The sequence below is a fragment of the Girardinichthys multiradiatus genome, chromosome 23 (assembly GCF_021462225.1).
Source record: "Girardinichthys multiradiatus isolate DD_20200921_A chromosome 23, DD_fGirMul_XY1, whole genome shotgun sequence".
Lineage (NCBI taxonomy): Eukaryota > Metazoa > Chordata > Actinopteri > Cyprinodontiformes > Goodeidae > Girardinichthys > Girardinichthys multiradiatus.
This window is the reverse complement of record NC_061815.1, coordinates 47,479,873-47,504,490: the sequence shown is the minus strand read 5'-3', so window position 1 is coordinate 47,504,490 and position 24,618 is coordinate 47,479,873. Positions and strand designations below refer to the sequence as shown.

The 24,618-nt window shown below is 37.6% G+C and overlaps 1 protein-coding gene across 9 annotated transcripts in view; it reads left to right on the top strand.

Annotated features, from left to right (window-relative positions):
- Window positions 1-24,618, top strand: part of gria2b (glutamate receptor, ionotropic, AMPA 2b) — a 71,187-nt gene that overhangs the window by 40,546 nt on the left and 6,023 nt on the right. For all 9 annotated transcript variants that reach the window (XR_007036306.1, XR_007036305.1, XR_007036304.1 and 6 more), the window contains exons 4-13: window positions 5,602-5,798; window positions 7,869-7,922; window positions 8,068-8,226; window positions 10,348-10,515; window positions 15,657-15,761; window positions 17,817-17,924; window positions 18,259-18,465; window positions 18,701-19,068; window positions 21,408-21,606; window positions 24,242-24,489. Coding sequence is in view for 6 of the 9 variants with exons in the window: in XM_047353352.1 (XP_047209308.1) it covers window positions 5,602-5,798; window positions 7,869-7,922; window positions 8,068-8,226; window positions 10,348-10,515; window positions 15,657-15,761; window positions 17,817-17,924; window positions 18,259-18,465; window positions 18,701-19,068; window positions 21,408-21,606; window positions 24,242-24,489 (1,813 nt within the window). In the remaining 3 variants the exon portion in view is untranslated. The remainder of the gene's footprint in view (window positions 1-5,601; window positions 5,799-7,868; window positions 7,923-8,067; window positions 8,227-10,347; window positions 10,516-15,656; window positions 15,762-17,816; window positions 17,925-18,258; window positions 18,466-18,700; window positions 19,069-21,407; window positions 21,607-24,241; window positions 24,490-24,618) is intronic.

The following is a 24,618-nucleotide window of genomic DNA, read 5'->3' as shown; positions in this document are numbered from 1 at the left end:
GCATCCCAGTAAACCAGAGGAAGAATTCAATTGTTGGAAAAATTTACAAAGCCAATTTTTAGTATAAATGCAGGGACTACAATGTTAATTTTTATGAATTGATGATTTTCATTACAAACAAGTGAAGTTGCAATTTGTTCTTGTTCCCAGGGCTTTAAACAGTGCTGCTCCGTTGCTGTTTTGTAGTACATCTGAAACATGCGCAAGATGTTCTTCTGATTATGTGTGTCCATCTCTTCACTTTCTGGTGTAAGAAAAAATCATGGCTTTCCCAACAAACAACAAGGTGCCCATTTAGATGTGACTGAGGATTAACTTGAAAGGCTTTTGACCTGGGGACATAGATTTGATTGTGATCCTAAATAATCCTGCAATTCTGTTCAATCCAAATGCTCGGATTTTATTTTGAAAACAGCTGTTTTAATTTGAAGGTGACTGCTGTCATCTCTCTATTTAAGGAGCACTCCAGTTTGTGTTGCTATGTCAGCTCATGCCCAAAAGAGAACCTGGTATAGAATGTAAAGTGTTTAGCAATATGTGAACTTCTAATTAGTTCGGTTTATTATATGTGTTTATTGTGCACATTAACATTACTGCAATGCAATAGTTGGTATATTTGGTATATTTGTAAATCAGTATATTATAGAAAAATTTATTCATTTCAGTAATTAAGTCAGGTCTAAGTGAACCACACTGTATAGATTAATTACACACCAACAGATGTTTTCAAGTCTTTAGTTCTGCTAATTATGATGATTTTCCACATAGCTAATAAAATAAACTACATTTAAGATTAGAATATTACATCAGACCAAAATATAAATATTTATAATATATAATATTATTTAAATAATACACACACACACACACACACACACATATATATATATATATATATATATATATATATATATATATATATGGGCCTAATGGTGTGTTTAATACCTGCTTAAAGGTTGTTCTTTGCAAAAGGTACTTTTTATCTGACAAACGAGCCTCATCATATTCTAATTTATCTGATATGACTGTGTACACTGCATGTTAAAAGGATATGCAACCAACTGGAAGGAGTCTCACTGCATATCATCACACAAACGATATGCAAAAGATGCTAAAGGTCATAGAAAGAGCTGAAGGCAATATTACAAAGATCAAATTTCCTAATATGGTGCAGCCCTACTCCTTAATATTTATTTCCTAGGTCAAATGTAAAGTGGCTCTAATTGTGGAGATCAGACTGGTATTCTCTGGGATTATAGCTTCAGTTAATTAAATGTCACTAAACACACACTGAAATACAGCACATGAATTTTTCTTTTTCTACATGATAATTATCTGCAGTAAAATAATATCAAGTCTTATTTACATTTTTAGAGTTTATTATTAAATACCTTTTTGGAATAATTTAGTTTTGCTGGTGATCTGGCCTTTAACAACAATTATAGTTTCCCATGTAGCCCATTAGGAAAGTTGACTGCCTACCCCTGAATCAGATGGACACTGGATGAAATTAACCAGATCATCTGGTGACTCTGGTCTATTTGCTGCTGTCACTGTTTTCTCTGCTTTAAAAGGACATAAGACATTTGGATCACTACGTCACAATAGTTCTGTGATCTTGTCTTACCCTTACATCTCATGGTCATTATGGCTCTGTAGTGACATCCCAAGGTGCATGATAGATGCAACAAGAGTAGTTTGATTTGACCTTACATTCTATGTGATCACCTTCTAGTTAACTGCATATCATAGATTGGAAATATGATATGAAAGGGACTTTTATTTTCCATCCACTTTTATTTTAGAAATCTAGGTTGGCCATCATGACCTTTAAGTACACTATCTGTATATGAGGAGCAAGTCTAATTTAAGTCTCAAGTCTTTTGTCACATGTCTAAATGAAGTTTCAAATCTCTAATGACAGAAATTAACATTCTCACATCAAAGGCAAGAACATAGCAGCATATTTTGACACAACACACCATGTCCTAAAATGTTTTCACCCTACATCCTGATGCTGGCTTGTCTCTTTGACTGCCAATGCTACATCAAAACATGGAACCCCAAAGTTGAGGGTTGAGTTTAAACCTCCTTGCTACATCAGTTCTTCTAGAAATCACTAGACTATAGTTCGAAGCGGTCTAAGTCCTGGTTTGAAGTGTTTTGTGAAATGGGATGATGTTTTATAATATGTCTTTTTTTTTATTTTTATGAGAAACTATTGTCAACAAACAATAGTTTATTAATTTATAGAATCAATACTTGTCTTTTTTACATCTACTGAAGGAGGGAAGAAAATAATTTAGAGATAAGTTTTAAATGAGTGAATTGTCTTCTCTGGTGTGTTTTTATAACTAGGCAACTCACAAATATATTTATTTCTGCAAAGTGCAGTATTTAAAGTTTTTTGGAGATAACATTCACAATGCCCAAGTGATGGATTGGCAACCGGTCCAGAGAGTAACTCACCTTTCTAAATCAACACTGGAAAAAGGCAGCAGCCCCCCTGTGACCCTGCAGGGACAAGCAGGCATAGGCGATGGATGGATGGATGGATGGATGGATGGATGGATGGACGGACGGACGGACATTTATTTGTCTAAAATTACTATTATAACTTCAATTACATTTATGTGGTGTTGTAACTTATCTCCATTTTATCTTCCTTTTGTTTTTTCTTTATGGTTTTAGTAACTCATTTTGAACTGTAATTACCACAAGCATTAGTAAAACCATCAAATTTAACTACCCCATAATGACCTCACTGTAACAATGATGTACCACCCTCTTAGATAAAACAGCAAGCCTCCGTTTTCCTCACCACTGCCATAAAACTATAGCTGCATCGCATGAAATTGATTATATCTGTATTTCACTTCACCGTGGCGAGTGGTAGTGAAACACCCAACCCTTTAATCAAACCACTCTCTAACTGCTCTCTTTCAGCCAGGGTTCAATATCAGCAAAGATTTACCATGGAAAATAGTAGGTGATAGGAATATACATTCATGGATACTGTTTATTGCCTGTACACTGGGATTGAATTTGATATTTTTGATTATTATTAACTGAGGGGTTCTTTTATGATTTTATATTTATAAAGTTCTTTTTTTGTTGTGAAACAATTAAGTGGATCAGGAATAAAGCACGTTTCACTTTTTTAGTATATCTCTGAGCTTAAATCCCATTGAATGAGCTGATCCACTGGGATTTATTTGGCATTCATTACACAATCAAAAAATCTGCCTAAAAACACATTTTAAAACAAATGAAGCAGATGTACAGCCATATTAGGCGGTTCCGGTACTGATGTAGTTAAGTGTATTGTTTGTTACATCCATTTTCCTCCCACATGTTGTTCAGGTTCATAGCAGAGCAACTGTGACTCATTGTAAAGAGAGTTTTATATAAGTTAGCAAGTCACTGTAAAACATCACCTGCCAGTTTATTTGGTATTTGTTATTTCTCCTTTTCCTTCCTCACTGTTAATTCTTCCTATTACGACTATGAAAATTTGTATGTTGTTGTATTTTTTTTATCCAAAAAAGGAATAAAGGGCATGTATTTGAATTTTATGCAACTTCTCCTTTCAACTGTGTTCATGGCTGTAGTTAACGATACTTATATTTATTGCCTGACAGTCAGTAATATGTAAAAGCTGTAAAAGACAAATGCTGCTAAAGAAAAGTTGCCAAAGAGTAGTTAAGCTGCTGAAGAGATATGTTTGGAATGCTGAACTCAGGCTTCAAAGCATAACACAACATATATCAAAGCACAAAAGTAACGATAGCAAAGTCAGTTGGAAATTGTGTTTGTACCATTAATATTTACATAGTGATTTATCCGGTGAGGTGTATGACATTAGTAGAAGACGTCCTGCACTTCTGACTGCAGATGTTTGGAGACTTAACAAGCCGGCATGTGACAAGGGCTTTTAAAAGTGGTGAGACAAGTCTGCTCAGATTAAACCATAGTGGGGCATTAGTGACAGATACTTTAATTTAAAACACTGGATCATTCAGGATGTTGCAATTTCCACTACGTTTATATTAGAAACCCTTGCAGTAATAGTGTTAGTCTCATTTTCTCCAGATAAATACTGCGTGTTTTACCCGTGATTTTTTACTGCACCACAGCTATGTAGCAGTCAAAACGTTGTTCCAAAGACACCATTTGTCACACTGCAAAAACTCTACAATTCTGTCTAATTAATGTTAATTTTCTCAAAACATCTAATTTGGTCCTAAAAAGTAACTGTCGGCAAATGCTACATATGTGGTGAAAGGGAAGTTAAAATCCTCAGAAAGCAGCTGCAGCCAGATGTTTTCTCTCTCATTTGCCATGTTTAGGTGTGGTGGACCCAAACACAGAGACTGTTGGGAAAGAGCAAGATATAATACAGATTTAATGATGGAGTCAGGGTGGTGTAAACAGGAGAGAAGGGAACAGCAACAAACCTGCGGAATAAAAGCAGTAGAAACAAAGGGGAAGCCAACAGAAGAATCCAACATGGAGAGAAACAAAATTTCAACAGAAAACCTGACAGGGAAAGACTGAAAGAGAACAGAAACAGAACAGCATAAATACAACAAAGTGATTGTAAGACTGAACACAGGTGGAACTAACTACTAATCAGAAAACACACGAGGAAGAGCAGAAAGTGAATAGGAAAATGGGAGAAAACTAGAAAATAAGATTGCAAGAAAATTCCGAAACAAAAAATAAACACAGCAGAACTAGGTACTAGAAAACACAAGGCTGTAGAGCTTGAAAACGGATAATCAGGAGACACAAGGAACGGAAGAAGTGAATGGACACAGTGCACAAGAAGGACAAATCACCAACATCAAGAAGAAAATGAGAAGCACACAGAGAGTAATAATTAACAACAATGAACACAAGCATAATCCAGGTTCACAGGAAGAATTAACAAAAGGACACAACACACAATCAAAGCAATTTACAGTAGTGGACTAAAACTACTGCAGTAATTAATACAAAATGTATGAAAGTCTAAATTCATAGAGACTTTAGATGCAAAACAAAACTAGAAACATGAGTCCATGACATCAAGGCATTATTTTACCCAGACTTAGCAACAAAACGATGTTGCTAAATCTTTTGATCAGTTAAAAAAACTTACCTGAAAAACTACATGATCACAAACAATATTTACAGATACCTCGGTGGTCTGGCTGATTACTCTGCCCTAGCTATCAGTTGTAGATTCCAATTGGTTCATAACCCAGGGGCAAAAGGTATCACTCAGATCAACATGTCATCATGTATATAGCAGATCCTTCCTGTTTTAGTTGGTGTGAGTCAAAAGGATTTGCTTGTTTCAGAAAGTGTTTTTAAAAGTGTTAAATTAGTTATCTGCTTGGGAAAACAATGGCAAGACAGATTGTGATTTATTTTTTAATCATGCTTTCAAGATTTGTAGGTTTTCTAGCTCTGAAATTACCTGTTAAGATCATGTGCTTTCTTGAAAGTTCGAGTTTCAAGATATTCAACACATACCTTTGGTGGTGGTTTAATGTTTGTATCACAACCTGAAGATTGAAAACTAATTCTCTGATGCTCTATTAATTCTGTCCCCAGGCCTCACCACTTTGCAGGTTGTTCTGGACACAGCAGCAGAAAAGAAGTGGCAGGTGACAGCCATCAATGTGGGAAACCTTAAAGATGAGAGGAAAGACGAAGCTTACCGCTCTCTCTTCCAAGATCTGGAGAACAAGAAAGAGAGGAGGGTGATCTTGGACTGTGAACAGGACAAAGTGAAGGATATCATGGAGCAGGTGCTACATACTGTGCATTTTATTTTCTAATGTTTCTTAAACATGCAGTATGGATGTGCAAAAGGTTTAAACATGAATAATAAAGGGATTGTTATTTATTTATTAAGTCCACTACAGAACGTCTTACTTGCTGGTTCTTTCTCAATTTTTATCTATGTGAAGTTTGACCTTCGATTTAATTAAAATGTTCCATTAATCTGAAAATAGATGCAGTAATTAAAACAAGTGTGAAACACCTTAAAAGCAAGCAACATTAACAACTCAATTATTGCAAAATTACCCCAGTAGACCGAAAATAACATTTAGTTTTAATAAATCTATTCAAAAAAACAATTTCCGATGAATTAGAACATTCAACTGATTTATAATGGAAGCATAACATACTGATTGCTTATTTAGTCGGTAAACACAACTCACTTTTAGGGTAAAACAAATGAGGATCAACAAACTATTTCCATTTAAACCTTTAGTCATTACAGATGTTTATTAATTAACATTTAGTGGTTAAAAATATCTTCTTAGCTAATTACTGGCTGAAGTGTCTACAGTCAGTCGCCTCTTTAGAAGGAAAAGCAATGAGTTACTTTTATTAAAATATCTGGGATTAGATTTTTCTTCTTTTCGCATGGCACCAAAGAAGGCTTTGGAATAGGACTCCATAGGAACTGTTCTCTCAAGAGACTGCTGGGAGTTAAACAATGGATTTAAATGTTTTCTAGCACTGTTTGGCTTTAAACAGCACACATAATGCTATATTAATGGGTAACTGGTGCATTTTTGACAAAAATAGCAAGTCTTTTAGATATATTCACAACCTTCTGTTAAAATAATATGTAGATATAAACAAGTAGTGCTGTAAAATTATAACTGCACAGTGACAACAGTTTGTTGGACCATGCATGACTTTATTATGAACACATTACACCCATTCTTCATTCACTTCACTGGATTCCCATCTCCACCAGGATTAAAAACAAAATTTATCTTCTCACTCATCAATGCTTGTATGGAAATGCTACTCCTTATCTCAAACTACTGACTCCACAAACCTCAACAAGCGTCCTCCGGTCCACTCAATCAAACCAGATTCAGATTCCCAGGACCAGACTTAGCACAACATATTGTTGTAGTAAAGCATTTTAGTCTTTTAGTCAGTTGCTATTTTAACTTTTATTTCTATTTTATTGAATGTTGTTACATTTTAGTAAGCACTTTGAGATTTTGGCAATGTAAAGTGCAGTACAAATACAATTTAGTACTATTAACTATTGTCAGTAATATGAAGAACAGGCACCTTGGCTAAACAAGGTGGACTATTCTTTCAATTCTTGCTAGAAATACATACAGTATGTTGGAGAGAAAAAAAGCCTTTTAGAAACCAAATCAGGTGGGTGGGGCTGTAAAGGTAAAAATATTTTTGCAGGTTTATAGCAACTAACAAATACAAATTGGAAATTACAATAAGACGTTTTATCACTCTCAATTGCCCTTAGGTGTATGAATGAGTGTGTGCATGGTTGTTTGTGTGTTGCCCTGCGACGGACTGGCAACCTGTCCAGGGTGTACCCCGCCTCTCGCCCATAGACTGCTGGAGATAAGCACCAGCTTCCCCGCGACCCACTATGGAATAAGCGGTAGAAAATGACTGACTGACTGACCTTTTATAACATTGCAACAAGGAGCAAAACTCTTAATAAGTTATAAATTTAAAGAATAACTTCTGGTCAATTGGTGCCCATGAAATCATCTGCTGAACAAAAAAGTGTTTTTCACTTTTAGCTTTTTTTTATAAAATAACTTCATGCATCGGTATTTGGCATATTTTTGGTTTTGTTTATTGTAGCTATATAGACTTTTTAAATTGTACATGCTTGTTTTATTTATTTTTTTATTTGTATCTGTTTCATCAGATGAAATGTTTTAAAATGAAGTTAGTCGTTGACTAGAAAGACTAAATACAGGAACAATAGTTACTTTATATAATGAGTAACATTGTCTGTGTCTTAGTTTTTGTATTAAGATGATTTGCTGTGTTCTTCCATAACATATGTATGTTGTAATACACTGCAGGTCATCACAATCGGGCGCCATGTCAAAGGCTATCACTACATCATTGCTAATCTGGTAAGTTTAAACTTCCTGTATAACATGCATCCTACATATTAATGTACAATTTATTTTGTTATACAAGTAATACTGTACAAGTTATTTTGTTTCCTTACTTTTAGACAATGATTCCAGATCTATTTTTTTTCCATTCTGCTTTCAGGGTTTTGTTGATGGAGACCTTTCCAAAATCCAGTATGGTGGAGCCAATGTTTCAGGCTTTCAGATTGTTGATTTTGATGATCCTTTGGTTTCAAAGTTTGACCAACGATGGGAGGCCTTGGAGGAAAAAGAATATCCAGGAGCAGACAGTAAAATAAGGGTGAGCTACAGCATGGAAAATGCCCCCTTTATTTTATTTTATTTTATTTTAATAGGATTCTATTGAAATGTACGTGTCGACCAAAATTTCTTTCTGCCTTTGAAAAGTGTTTGGTAACCAATCAACACATCATAAATTGGACACATATAACTTCAGAAACATGAGTGTAATATAAAGTCAAACTAGTGCTCAAAAATGGACAAAAGAAATACTGAATAATGCTAAAGTAATGCTTTATACACTCACTAGCCACTTTATTAGGTATACCTGTCCAACAGCTCGTTAACGCAAATTTCTAATCAGCCAATCACATGGCAGCAACTCAATGCATTTAGGCATGTAGACATGGTCAAGATGATCTGCTGCAGTTCAAACCGAGATTCAGAATGGGGAAGAAAGGTGATTTAAGTGACTTTGAACGTGACATGCTTGTTGGTGCCAGACGGGCTAGTCTGAGTACTTCAGAAATTGCTGATCTACTGGGATTTTCATGCACTACCATCTCTAGGGTTTACAGAGAATGGTCCGAAAAAGAGAAAATATCCAGTGAGCGGCATTTCTGTGGGTGCAAATGCCTTGTTGATGCCAGAGGTCAGAGGAGAATGGCCAGACTGGTTCGAGCTGATAGAAAGGCAACAGTAACTCAAATAACCACTCGTTACAGTACTTATAGTACAGTACTTATAGAAGATTGGAAAACCGTTGCCTGGTCTGATGAGTCTCCATTTCTGCTGCGACATTCGGATGGTAGGGTCAGAATTTGGCGTCAACAACATGAAAGCATAGATCCATCCTGCCTTGTATCAACAGTTCAGGCTGGTGGTGGTGGTGTAACGGTGTGGGGGATATGTTCTTGGCACACTTTGGGCCCGTTAGTACCAATTGAGCATCGTGTCAACGCCACAGCCTACCTGAGTATTGTTGTTGACCATGTCCATCCCTTTATGACCACAGTGTACCCATCTTCTGATGGTTACTTCTAGCAGGATAACGCGCCATGTCATAAACCATGAATCATCTCAGACTGGTTTCTTGAACATTGAGTTCACTGGACTCAAATGGCCTCCACAGTCACCAGATCTCAATCCAATAAAGCACCTTTGGGATGTGGTGGAACGGGAGATTCGCATCATGGATGTGCAGCCGGCAAATCTGCAGCATTGTTGAATCTATGCCACGAAGGATTAAGGCAGTTCTGAAGGCAAAAGGGGGTCCAACCCGGTACTAGCAAGTTGTACCTAATAAAGTGGCCAGTGAGTGTATTAAAATATCACAAAGGAAAAGTTCTAGTATTGTTGCCACACAGGCCACCCTAAATTATCTGCCAGTTAACGGAATGTCAAGGTGTAAAAGCTCCTCTAAAACACAGATTAAATTTCATTTTGGCTTAATACTACAAAACAGATCGTGACAAAAAACATAACACAGGATTAAACATTAATACTTTCTAATTAAGATATTGATAAATATGAGAAAGATGATAAGCAGCAGGAGCTTCATACTTTGGGATGATGACCCTATCAAAAAGGTTCTTGGTTTAATGTCCGCCCAGGCCTTTTGCCATAGAGTTTGCATGTTCTCCCTGTGGATGCATGAGTTCTTTCTGGGTTTTCTGGCTTCCTCCCACAGTCCAACCTTAACCAATTGGCTAAAATCAACTGGTGTTTATAAACTGCTTGTAGGAGTGAGTGAGTGTGTGTGTGCATGGTTGAGTGCCTCTGTGTTGCCTGGTGATAGACTGGTGATATGTCCAGGGTGTACACTGCTTCCCGCCTATTGACTGCTGGAGATATATCTTAGAATTAAGATCAGGTGTACTGTTAGGTTAATTGGTCACTCTAAATTGCCCTTAGATGTATGAATGAGTGTGTGCATGGTTGTTTGTGTGTTGGCCTGCGATGGACTGGCGACCTGTCCAGGGTGTACCCCGCCTCTCGCCAATAGACTGCTCGAGATAGGCACCAGCTTCCCAGCGACCCACTATGGAATAAGCGGTAGAAAATGACTGACTGACTGACTATACTTGGAATTTGTATGTGTGTGTTTAAGTTTCATTTATGCATGGAGGTATAAACATTTTGTAAAGAAATCTATAATCATATTCAATTTTCCCCCTTTTAGTACACATCAGCACTGACCTATGATGCTGTACAGGTGATGACAGAAGCTTTCAGATATCTACACAAACAGCGCATTGACTTTACCAGGAGGGCCAACACAGGTGACTGTCTAGCTAATCCAGCTGTGCCTTGGGCTCAGGGAGTGGAAATCGAGCGAGCTCTTAAACAGGTAACAGTTCTACCTCAGGTTTTTCAGTAAATGTTTATTTTAGAAAAAAAATATTATTTTGTTGGCTCATAGTAAGAATACCTTCTGTCAAAATAAGTGTTTTGTAAAAAAATGTTCACTCATTTGCTCTCTCCATCATGTTCCCTAAATAGATGACTAAGGAGATCTTGTAGAGTTTTGGATATTGAACCAGTGTTTGAAGTTTAAAGTACTGTTTTTAAGTGTAAAATTATGCAACCACATCTTATATTGCCAAGAGTGTCTTTTGAGATAGATTTACTACCTTATTTACAGTAACATTCCACACCTGTTACTGCTGATCTGATTGGAAATTACTGGCACGTTACCCTGCTGTGCCTTCTATTTATTCATTGTGCCTAAATTTTAAACAGTTTTTGTTACTCTAGAGTCATGTTCACCTGATCAACTAATTCCCATTCAGAAGCAGGGTAGAGCAAGACATGTTTCCAACATGACAACATTTATGTTTCCTGTTTTCAGTCGATGTTGATGATTAGCTCTCATACATGTAACAGCTTCCAATGTCCTATGGGTAATTTAGTTTACATCAATTAGACCCTAGCTTGAAGTTGGTGACAATAATCCTGCATACTGGCAGGTTTCTGAGAAATGGTGGTATATAAGAACAGTGAAGGTACTGGCAAGGACAACCATTAGAACTGCTGGTATAATGTACCAGTTATTGGTCTAATAGATAAGTACAACAGATACTCCAGATACTTTGGAATATATGCCCAAATCTCAGCTAATGTACAGCTTCCTTCTGCAGTTTTTCTTTAAAATTACTCAATGACTGAAGCTCACTGACTCATGACTTCAACACCTATACAAGCACTGATTGCAGCTGTGACCATAGTCTTCTTAAAATGAAAGTACACTTTCTGTCAAATCTAAGTTTTTTTAAGATATAAATTATCTGGACTTTACCAGGTTCCAAAATCGTTTGTGAGATAAAAAAGAACAACCTTTAAGCATGTATTAAACATACCATTAGGCCCACATTTATATATATATATATATATATATATATATATATATGAAGGTATCTGACATACTATATATATATCATAACCTCTGGTATGGAAAAGGCTATTGAACTGATGCTAGTAAAATATTTCATTCGGTTGTAGCATGTCTATAGCATTTGTAAAAGTCTGAGGCGTGTTCTCAGTAAAATATGAAACTTATGTTTATGCTACATAACTTTGAAAATGTTTCCTTGTTTTTGTCCTTTTCATTAAAAATGTGTCAACCACATGTTATTTTTTGGCACTATGATGGTGTGGTGCTGTGAAAAACTATCACAACCGATAGAGTTTTCTTCTGTTTTTCCATGTATTTGTTATTCTGAAATATTGTCCAGCAGGTCACGAAAGGAGCCCAGAACAACACCTAAAGCTCTGCAGGCTTAATTTGCCTCAGTTAAGATCAGTGTTCATGATTCAACAATAAGAAACTAAAAGGGTCTCCATGGGAGAGTTCCAAGACCAAAACTACTCTTGACCAAAAAGAACTGAAAGGCTTCTCTCACATTTCTCAAACAGCATCTAAATGATCCCGATGAGAATACTGATGAAAAAAAAAATTTTTTTTAATGTGTGCATCCTGTTACATCTGGTGTACAATTAACATGTTAGGAAAAACTACATTTTGAATGGTCAAACACAATCATAGTAGTGTGATAGTCTGATGAAGGATCAGACTATCATATTTAATGATGTTCTGGAGTAGTCAATGTTAGTGTCAATTAGATTTAAGTCTGGACTTAAACCTAATTGACATGTGGCATGTCATTAAACAGGCAGTTAATGCTTGGAAACCCTCCAATGTGGGTACATTAAAACAATTCTACAAGGAAGAGTGGGCCAAAATCCATCTACATTGATGTAAAAGACTCACAGCCAGTTCTGCAAACACTTTATGGCAGTTGTTGTCATCAAGGGATACACAAGAGCCAATATATTCTTTCACAGAGATCTGGCTGGTTAGGATAGGTTATTTCCCTCAATAAATACAATCGTCATTTGAGAACAGCTTATGTTTGTCTGCTATTTAATTTTGTTTAAGTATGACAAAAAAAATTAAAAGCAGCTGCAATCTGAAAGGGAGCAATTACTTTTTCGCAGCATTGTGCAAGCACTTCAATCTTTATCCTGGTCATAAATCTATCAGCTTTTAAAGTGTCCGTTAAATTCACAAGCATTTAGACTTATCAGTTGATAAGTGTGAAGACATCTAGTAATGGCTGCTTCCGTCTAGCCACTAAAGACGTCTGTTTTGCATTACTGATTTGAAATGTTATATAACCCACACTGAAATATGCAGGAATCAATTCATCATCAAATGCAGAGTTTCTAAGGACTGCTCTTTTCCAAATGGTAAGAATATGACAAAGTCAGAATCTCAACTAGGTGCATAGTATTATTCTTCTGATGCTCTGTGATGTCAAAGTGCATTCACAACAAGCTTCACCAATCCTACTGTGATGACCTTTTGTCGTTTTAACTAGCTCTCCCTTACAAGATGCCCACAAAAACTGAAATTACTTAAAAGATAAATAGATTGATCAAAGGCTGAGGTTTTTAGCTTACTTTATTTATTCATTTTTACTGAGAGCTATGGTTTAAAATAAAAAAAAACAAAGGGGTATATTCAAATATGTATGAAAAAATACATTTGATAGCTAAAGTAGTACCAGTATTTTTGTTTTTTTCTGACATGTTTTCCATTTGATGGCAATAAAAACAGATCACCTAATCTCAGAATGTTACAGAGTAAAAAAAACTTAAATATCAAATAACATACAGGGAGCCTAAATCATCTGAAGAGATATTGTTTACTGCCCAAAGGAGGAGATACGTGCTCCAATATCTAATTTCTGATTTCCAATGGGGAAATTACCAAGTTTCTAGAGTCATAGAGCATTTAAGTCATTGAACACTTATTAGGCAGAGCGTTCAAATAAAATATTGATCAAAGCTTCACTTTATCTAATTGTGATGTTCTCCTTCCTTCTCCTTGTGTTTTTTTTCATCATAACTGATCAGCTGTTTTGATGTGTTGGCCCATTTGTTTCTCACACCTGAGCCTAAATTCGTCCAGTCTCTAAATTACTCAGGGACTTAAAAATGCTCATTGGAAAGCCTAATTTGTCTGTAACCCATCACATAAGTAAATAACTCCTTGTTGCAAAAAACATGGTGCAAAAAAAGGCAATGAATTTGGAACTATTCGTACATGTCGTCTTCCGCTTATCCGGGACCGGGTCGCGGGGGGAGCAGACTCAGCAGAGACACCCAGACGTCCCTCTCTCCAGACACCTCCTCCAGCTCCTCCGGGCGGAGCCCAAGGCGTTCCCAGGCCAGCCGAGAGACGCGCATAAATAAGCACGTCCCTCCCGGTGGGACGTGCCTGGAACACCTCCCGAGGAAGGCGTCCAGGAGGCATCCGGTATAGATGCCCGAGCCACCTCAACTGGCTCCTCTCGATGTGGAGGAGCAGCGGCTCTACTCCGAGCCCCTCCCGGATGGCCGAGCTCCTCACCCCATCTCTAAGGGAGTGCCCGGCCACCCTACGGAGGAAGCTCATTTTAGCCGCTTGTATCCGGGATCTCATTCTTTCCATGACCCAAAGTTCATGGCCATAGGTGAGGGTAGGATCGTAGACCGACCGGTAAATCGAGAGCTTCGCTTTCCGGCTCAGCTCTCTCTTCACTACAACGGACCGGCACAGTGCCCCCATTACAGCGGCAGCCGCACCGATCCGTCTGTCGATCTCCCACTCCATTCTTCCCTCACTCGAGATACTTGAACTCCTCCACTTGAGGCAGGAACTCCCCTCCAACCTGAAGAGGACAAGCCACCCTTTTCCGGTCGAGTACCATGGCCTCTGACTTGGAGGAGCTGATCTTCATCCCAGCCGCTTCACACTCGGCTGCGAACCGCCACAGTGCGTGCTGTAGGTCTTGGCTAGAGGGGGCCAGCAGGACCACATCATCTGCAAAAAGAAGAGACGAAATCCACTGGTCCCCAAACCAGACCCCCTCCGGCCCTTGGCTGCGTCTAGAAATCCTGTCCATAAAAATTATGAACAGGACCGGTGACAAAGGGCAGCCCTACTGGTGTCCAACATGCACCGGGAACAGGTCCGACTTAGTGCCGGCAATGCGGACCAAACTCCTGCTCTGGTTGTACAGGAACTGGGTGGCCCCTAATAAAGGGCCCCTTATTCCATACTCCTGGAGCACCTCCCACAGGGCATCACGAGGGACACAGTTGAATGCTTTTTCAGCTCCACAAAACACATGTGAACCGGTTGGGCAAACTCCCATGAACCCTCGAGTACCCTGTAGAGGGTATAGAGCTGGTCCAGTAATTTGGAACTATTTATGTAGATATTGTAATTTCTACTCTGGCTTAGCCCAGTGTTGTTGCTCTGACCCACACAGGTTCAGTATTCCTTTTCTCTCAGAACAACCGTGTCATTTTATTTCCCATCCAACAGGATGAACATAACATTGAAAGAATGTGAAGCCATGGCTCTTGGAAGATATTAGCCAACAATTACTGCATTTCAAAAAGTCCTCTGTGTAATTAACATTGTGCTTATGGTTATTACTGTTGCAATATATTCAGAATATATTGTGCAGTCCTATTTAACCCTAACCTTAGTTTCTTACAAGAACATCTTATTGGGCCTAAAAAGTCACTTTAAACAATGTTGATATACTAGGTTTAGAAGAGAGTAAAGTAAAATATTCTTCTTTAAGTGAACAATGTAAAAGGAAACTTTAGCGAAAGCAGTTATTGACTCATTGTAATAATGCAATTCACGGATGTCAACAGATGCTTTTTTACTGATTGAGGGCACATAAAAAGAAACAGCAGCTCCCTAGCTTATGTGCTTTATTCACTCTTTAACAAATTTTTCAGAAAGAGTTACAGCTAAACATTAAATATGTTAACTTTGGTAGAGCAAACTAAAAGTCTTCAAGTCATCTTGAATCTGGACATTTATCTTCCTCTTTCAGCCCTCGCTGAAAGATCATTTTGAAATTGTGGCACATATGTAAAACAAGCCAGACGATCAGTCTGAATCAAGTCTTACTTTGTGTCCATCAGGTCCGCGTCGAAGGCCTTTCTGGAAATATTCAGTTTGATCAACATGGCAAGAGAGTCAATTATTCAGTGAATATAATGGAATTAAAGAGTAATGGTCCTGTTAAGGTAAGTGGCTGAGAGGTCATCTTAACAAGAAACAAAGTTATACAAGAGATGTGTGTACTTGTTACTTGTGTTACACTTGTGTTATATACTGTTTGGTTTTTATGTCTGGTGTGTGAACTGAATGTGTATAAAGCAGAAACAATGTACACATCCTGACAGATTTTCATGAGAGAAAGAAACTACACCATAAAAAACATTTTGTTTTTCACTTTTAATATCACATACATCCCTTACCATTCATCAAAACTAAATATTGTTATTTGTGTAAAAATATAAATTAAATAAATTCCCTTTTGATGAAGCTTCAGCATTCAGTCTTCTCTGGTGGGACTCTATGAGCATACCGGTTCTTGATAGTATTTTCCAACTCTACCTTGCAACAGTTCCCCAAATCAGTCAAATAGTGGGGACATCTGTTGTCCCCAGAACTCTTCAGATCATTTAACAGATTTTTTGTTATGTTGTTATGAGGCGACTGTGGCTCAGTAGGAAGAGTAGTCGTCTTGCAATCAGAAGGTTGTGGGTTTGATTCCAGCTTCCTCCTGCCATATGTCGATGTGCCCCTGGGCAAGGCACTTAACCTCAAGTTGCCTACCGATCTGCGTATCGGTGTATGAATGTGAGTGCGATTGGGTGCGCTAGTGTAAAGCGCTTTGAGCGGTCTGTATGACTGGAAAAGCGCTATATAAGTTCAGTCCATTTAATTCAGGGCTTGGCTACATTATTGCTGACAGTCATTTTATTATTTATTTTGACGTGCAAAGATTCACTGTGATGTTGAAAAATAAAATCTCATAATTTTCAGCTTTCTAGCAGAAAACTAAAGGATTTGTCGAAGAATTGACTGGTATTGGGACTGTTTAGAATTTCTTTTATCCTGACAAACTCCAACGGTTCCAATTGGAGAAAAATAAAACCACATCATGATACTGTCACCACTATGTCTACATTCACACTGCTGGCAAATGCGACCCAAATCTGATTTTTTCTTTGCAGTCAGAATGATCAATTCCGATCTTTTCATTTCCAAACAAATCTCAATCGTGCCATTTTCATATGTGTTAATAAATTGGATACATATCTGATAGTTTTCAAAGCATCTGCAGTCTAAACAACCATGTCTCATTTTATTAGTAGTGTGAATGACCACTCCAAAAACGTCAGATTTCAGCAAAAAATCAGAATTGAGCAACAGGAGCTGACATGTTTCACTGAATTTAAGGTGTTATTTTGGTGATGTACTGTGGAGTTTTTTTCTACTAAACATATCTTTTGGAATTGTGGCTCAAAAATGCAAGTTTTCTTCCACAAATTCATAAAACATTAGCAAGGCCTGGATGTTTTTTTTTTGGCCTTGCTTCTGTTTTCAACTCTACTTTTTAGTCCAGACTTTAGTCACATGTAGACCACAACCAGTATGTGTCAGAAGTTCCTGTAACTTCTGTCAGTTTCTTGGCAGCCTGCTTTATTCCATAGTCATTAGATTCACTGTAGTTGATCTTAGGTGTCGCCCAAGAAGACTGAATGTTAAAACTGGATCAAAGGTGCATAAACAAAGTCTAAGGGAGGGCGCAGTATTGCGACAAGGATATTGCACCATTTAATAGTTATTATTATTTTTTTATGTGTCCTGTCAGGCATAACATATGGAGCAGATAGTTGCCTACATGTGCCAGGACAATTTTGCTCTACAAAAAGGATATCTCGAGACAGTATCATCATACTCACAATTTTTTAATTGTTTAACGTGTTTCCCCCTAACAAATTTGTTTAGTTTTTAGTTTATTTGTACAGGATATATGTTACATCAAAGGTGCAACATATTTTCATAATGAATTTTACATCACAAAAATCTGGCATTTTATTGGGGGTGTGTAGTAGGGATGGGTGATAAAAAACAAAAATTTTATCATGGTTATTTGTGGCATTTATTGGGTTAACAATAAAAATTATAGTAAAGAGCTTTTAAAAATTAATTATCATTGATATCTTTAAGCCACAAATCTCCTTAATATTCTGCTTTTACTTAATCGCTTGTTATGTTTCTCCCATCAGATTGGATACTGGAATGAAGTTGACAAAATGGCTGTGACCAAATCAGATGTCTTTACCAATGACACAACAGGAATGGAAAACAAAACAGTTATTGTCACCACCATCTTGGTAATATATTGATTACGTCTTTATTTTATTTATTTTTGCCTAATCTAGTCACAGTTTTTTCATCTGGTCTATAACAGGTGTGCAGGAAAAATGAAACATAGATACACAAAATATGTTGAAATATGAACATAAATACAATCAACAATGACTGACAAATAGAATTTGAAAATTCTTTTTAATGTTGCATTTCCAACTGTTGGGGTTGACTGAAAAGACAGAAATGTATGTATTTTCTTCTATGTGGCCAGCTCCTCTGAATGTTAAAACAGGGGCAAAAAACTTTCTATCTAAAGCTGTTTTCTTATTGTAATTCAAACTTGTTCTGCTCCTTCAGGAAGCTCCGTATGTCATGCTGAAAAAAAACGCTGACCTTTTCGTGGACAATGAGCGCTATGAGGGTTACTGTGTTGATCTGGCTGCAGAGATAGCCAAACACTGTGGCTTCAAGTATCAGCTGAAAATAGTGGGCGATGGAAAGTATGGAGCCAGAGATGCAGAAACCAAAATCTGGAATGGAATGGTTGGAGAGTTGGTGTATGGGGTAAGATATACTGCCCAGCTGCCTGGCCTTAACAAGTGGTAGTCAATGCTGCAATGTAACCCTAACTCTACTCCCCTGTCCTTACAATAATAGGCATATTTAATAAATATGTAAAGTGTATGTTTTTTTGTAGCAGCCATTTAGTGGTCTTTTTGCAGCATAGCAAAAAGTGTTTTAACACCGTATTACCATTCATTGAAGACTAATCTTGCCATTGTGTCCTTTGGTTTGACAGAAGGCAGATATTGCAGTGGCCCCTTTGACCATAACATTGGTACGAGAGGAAGTGATCGACTTCTCTAAACCCTTCATGTCTCTGGGAATCTCCATCATGATCAAGAAGCCTCAGAAATCCAAACCGGGAGTCTTTTCTTTTCTGGACCCGCTGGCTTATGAGATCTGGATGTGCATTGTTTTTGCCTACATTGGAGTCAGCGTGGTGCTGTTTCTTGTCAGCCGCTTCAGCCCCTATGAGTGGCACACTGAGGAGTACGAGGACGGGCAGATCCAGACCAATGAATCAACTAACGAGTTTGGCATATTTAACAGCCTGTGGTTCTCACTTGGAGCCTTTATGAGACAGGGATGTGACATCTCTCCCAGGTAGGTTAAAAAACATTAAATCTGATATATTACTAATGATTTAAGTAAAGACAAGCAACTAAAACTTGGCACAGTTTCTCCATCCATGCCAGTGGCTATTTTCAACAGTTTTCCCAACTAATATAACAAATGAACTAAAACACCTAGAGTAATGCTTTCCGCTACATTTGTTTATTGGTTTTAATTTTTATTTTGATACATACACGTCTTCTGTTAGTCATCTTGCTGGCATTAAACTTCAACAGACAGAGGAAGAACATTACTCTATACTACATAAAGCCAGAGAAAAAAAAAACTGGTTACTCTGTCAGTTTCACTGGATTGAAAAAAATAAACCAAAGGAATGGAATGACAGAAATGTCTTTGGCTTTTAAAAACCTTGGTGTTTATTTGTAGTTTTAATCAGCCCATGTCTACTTCTAAAAATATTAAAAAGGATTTTTCTGCATATTAGCATATTATCCCAGTAAATCACAGGTACTAAATGGACAAATTCATACCTGCAGCAATGAATTAAATTAATCAGCTATCCCTAAAATAATTGACACATGAAGAAATTAGACAACACTTGATGAAAAATGAAATTCTTATGTTAGTGTTTCTTCCTATTATTATTTTCAGTGCAAACAAAAACAATAATTGATACTGTAAAGGCACACGGACAAGTGTATTTTCAAAACAAATATTTTTGAACATTGGCAACAACGGTTCTGATTCATATGTCGATCAAAGACATTTGACACCTTATTTTATATAGCTTGACAGACACGCTCAGTAATCTGTTTTATGCTCATAAATAATACATTAACAGCTACACTGAAATCACAGATTGAAGCTTGTGTATTTTACTGATGTGCAAAAAACTTTCCAATCAGCAATGAAAATGTAAAACTTAAAATAAATAATTGCAGTATTAGCCAAGGCATTGCTTCTGTGTTTTAGCAGTAAGCCTAATGTGTTGCACATTAAATAAATAAAATGCTTTTTATATCTGCTTGATGAGAGAACACTCATCAAGCAGATATAAAAGCTCATCTTGTGCAATGAATTCTTACTTAGTAGTTAAAGAAGAAAACTGTATTCAAGATGCATTTTTGTTCACATTCTGGTAATAGTTTAGCATAGTATTAAACTGGTATAATTTGGTAGAATTGAGAACTTTTGAGCGTTGATTCTGGTGCTGAGCAGTGAGTTTAGAGTTGTGTACTACAGAGATGAATCAGCCTGACTTGACATGCCCTTTACCTCACACCCTGATGATGTGAAGGGTGTCAACATGACTCTAAATCAATGTTGTATGTTTCCAAACAATGTGTTGCCAATTTAGAACATGTAGTTCAACTGCTTAAACTTTTAAACTTTGGTCACTTTTATATCTTATACATGCCATATTTACACAGGAGACAAAAACTCAGTTTTATTGCCTTATATATTGAAAAGGTGCCTTTTTGCCATTTCGGAACATTGCAGTTTTACACCTAGAGTTGTTTTGATTTGATTATATTTAGTAAGAGTCAGCTGGCCCGGTCGGTGATCAGACCCACAATAAATCAGACTAGAGTGTATTGCAAAGTTTTGAGATCATATACAATAAATTCAAACTAGATCCAGGTTATTTTCTGACTGATTGTCTCCATATTTTATGTGATTACTTTACTAGTATGGAAAATAGATCGACATGACATAGCAGAAGTGCATGGGTATGAAATAGGAATAGAAAGGAATTAAATAAACATGCATACATACATACCGAGGTATGGCTGGACAACTGGTGCACTGGCCCACAGCTGCACTCCCTTGCTTATTTAGTCAGTCAGTCATTTACTACCGCTTATTATAGTGGGTCGTGGGGAAGCTGGTGCCCGTCTCCAGCAGTCCACGGGCGAGAGGCGGGGTACACCCTGGACAGGTCGCCACTCCATCACAGGGCAACACACGAACAACCATGCACACACTCATTCATACACCTAATGGCAATTTAGAGTGACCAATTAACCTAACAGGCATGTCTTTGGACTGTGGGAGGAAGCCAGAGTACCCGGTGAGAACCCACGCATGCACAGGGAGAATACTCCATGCAGAAAGACCCTCGGCCAGAAATCTAACCCAGGACCTTCTTGCTGCAAGGCAACAGTGCCACCAACTGCGCCACCATGCAGCCCTTGTTTATTAATATTGAATTCTAAATGACATTGTTTCCCGCAAAATAAACGCTAAGAGTTAGGAGAAAATGCTTGAAGTTTAGCAGCTAATGTCAATTAATTGAAGCAGATGAATATGTTGCTGATAGTGATCTTTTGGAAATAAATCCTTTCATTTTTTTTGTTTTTCTGCCATAGATCCCTGTCTGGGCGTATTGTTGGTGGTGTCTGGTGGTTCTTCACTCTAATCATTATCTCCTCCTACACGGCTAACCTGGCTGCCTTTCTGACTGTCGAGAGAATGGTTTCTCCCATTGAAAGTGCGGAGGATCTGGCCAAACAGACGGAGATAGCATATGGAACTCTGGACTCTGGCTCCACTAAAGAGTTTTTCAGGGTAAGAGACACTCAGTGTTTCTTTTGTCTGTAGCCATGGAAACCACTATTTTCAGCATACCATGGCCAATATTTTTTTTCTTCACTCAAGTCTGTTAAAGCAAAAAAACATCTCAATTGTTTGTATATGCAGTATAGTGGGAAAGTATTGGGCCCATTACAGATTTCTAATGTTTATGCTTTTTTTGACACACTTAAATGTTTCCGATTATCAAAGAAATGTTCTTATCAGACAAAGATATTCTAAGTAAATACAAAAAGCTATTTTAAAAAAGTTTAATTTCTGAAAGGAAAATTATGTCTTAACAAATGTTTCCATATGTGAAAATGTAAAATGTGTCTCCCTTGCAAAATCCAAAATTAATTATGATTAACCACACTTTTTTGATTCAATACCTTTGCCACACCCAGATCTGATAAGTTTTAGATCTGTAGAATTAAGAAATCACTTAAATAAAACATCTCTGACAACATGAAAACCTGACCATTTTTAAAAGTCTGTCCTCCCTCTTGTGTCCATCTTTAAGTAACATCTCGACACAATCTGTGTCTTCATTAGCATGAAAATCTATTAGTCTGGAAATGGTAATAAAGCAATTTCTAATGCTTTGGTAACTTCAGCCAACCACTGTGACAGCCAATTGGAGAAAACACAATACAGTGGTGAACCTTCCTAGGAGTATTCAGCCTACCAGAATTACTTTAAAGGCAAGTACTTGAATCACCAATAGTTCAGAAAAAAACCCAGACCGAACATCTAAAGCTCTGCAGGGCTCACTTGCCTGAGTTAAGGTCATTGTTCATGATTCCACAATAAGAAAGAGTTCCAAGGTGAAAACCTTTGGTGAACAAAAAAAAAAAAAAAACATAAAACAAAGGCCTTACTCACATTATCCAAACAAGTCTTGATGCTCAGGAGTTTTAGGAATCAGAATCAACTTTTTTGGCTAGGTTTGTGCACATAAAACAAGGAATTTGACTTGACAAAGATTTTGTAAATACAGTGTTTTTACAAAAGAGAAGGTATTGGTTGAATTGGTGCAAATATGCATAGGATCAATTGATCTGGGCACTCTGTTAAGTGTTCATCTGAGAGACAACCTAGAGAAGGAAACTGTCATTGTGACAGCGGGCTTTTTCGAATAGTGCTCTGTAGCACCAGCCTGAAGGTAAAAATCTAGACAGTTTGTTTGCGAGATGGTTGGGGTCTGCAGAGCTGTTAGCTGTCCTTTAGCTGACCCTAGACCTGTACAAGTCCTGAATGGAGGGAAGGTCAGCCCTGTTGACCCTCTCTGCAGACCTGACTGTTTGTTGCACTCTGGGCTTGTACTGTTTTATGGATGCTTCATGGACCACCCAGTGATGGATGTGTAGAAGATGACAAGCGGCTCATGTGGCACGATGTACTTCTTGAGTTGCCAAAGGAAGTACAGTCTCTGCTGGGCCTTCTGTGGTATCTATTTGTCACCTTCACACAGTGTCAATGTGTGAAGGCCATCTCAGGTTCCTGAAAAAGGTGATTCCTATTAACTAGAAGTAATCTGCAGCTGACACAGTGTTGTTGAGAATGATGAGGGGAGGCAGTGGAGTGGAGAGTTCTCCAGAAGTCCACCATCATCTCCACAGGCTTGAGCAAGTTCAGCTCAAGGTGGTTCTGACTGCAACAGTGGACCAGCCAATCCACCTCCTGTCTTTATGCAGACTTGTCGTTGTTCTGGACCAGACCAATAACTGGGGTGTCATCTGCAGGAGGAAATTATTCTTTAGAAATTTTTGGAAGGAAAAAACTTCAGAAAAATATCATAACGTTTTTCCAGAAAAATCATACCTACATTCCAACATGGTTGTTGTATGATGTGGTATGATAAAAATATGATGTTACAAAAATATAATTCTGCAGAGTAGCGGGTCAATTTTTGTTTTTAATTGTTGTTATCATGATATTATGATTTGATAGTACAGATGTGTTGGATAGCTCAAAAAACTGGAATCATACATCATTTTTTGTTGATCGGGGGCCAATATAAGCCATTGCTTCTTTCTTTTGCTTTTCATTCATTACAAATGCTTTTTTGCATATGATTTTAAATGAATGAAATAAATAAATGTGAAAATGGTCAAATGGTCTTGGGCTACTTTGCTTGTTTAGTACACCAAAAACTTGGAGTAACTAATGAAACTAATGAATTCCACTCTCTACCAGTCAGGAAATTGCACAATCAGGTTATGCAGCAGAACAATGAAGCACATAAATGATAGTTTGAGAATAGCTTAAGCCAACTTCTGACCATAAATCTGATTGAAAAGATGTGATGTGACCTTAAACAGGTTGTTTATGTTCATAATTTCTCCAAACCAATGTGAAAAGTTGCAAAGGATGGCACAATTAGTAATTAGGTTTACGGCGTAATCACTTTTTCACAACATCTATCTGAAAGGTTCAATCGTGACTAGGAAAGGAAACACAAGAACTCTGTAAGGGGATCAATGCATTTTAATGGAGGTGTAAAGTTTGCTCATGTTCACTGAAATGAGAAGAAAACACAATCTTAAGAGGATGAAATAACTGAAGTTGCTGACATTACTAATAAAGGTGTTTACTCACCCTTGTTTTTACTGTTTTTTTCTCAACACAGCGCTCAAAAATTGCCCTCTTTGACAAAATGTGGACATACATGCGCAGTGCAGAACCCTCTGTGTTTGTGAAAACCACAGCCGAAGGGGTCCAGAGAGTCCGCAAGTCTAAGGGGAAGTATGCCTACCTGTTGGAGTCCACCATGAACGAATACATCGAGCAGCGAAAGCCGTGCGACACCATGAAGGTTGGAGGTAACCTGGACTCCAAAGGCTACGGGATCGCCACGCCGAAAGGATCCTCATTAAGGTGGGTGGAATAGTATAACAATGTGTCCAATGTTGTTATAGTATCCCACCTACCCTGATGTAGCTTTGCTTATGTGTCTCTGGTTTGTATAAAGGAGATGAGGTAATGCCCCATTCCCCTCCATTTTTT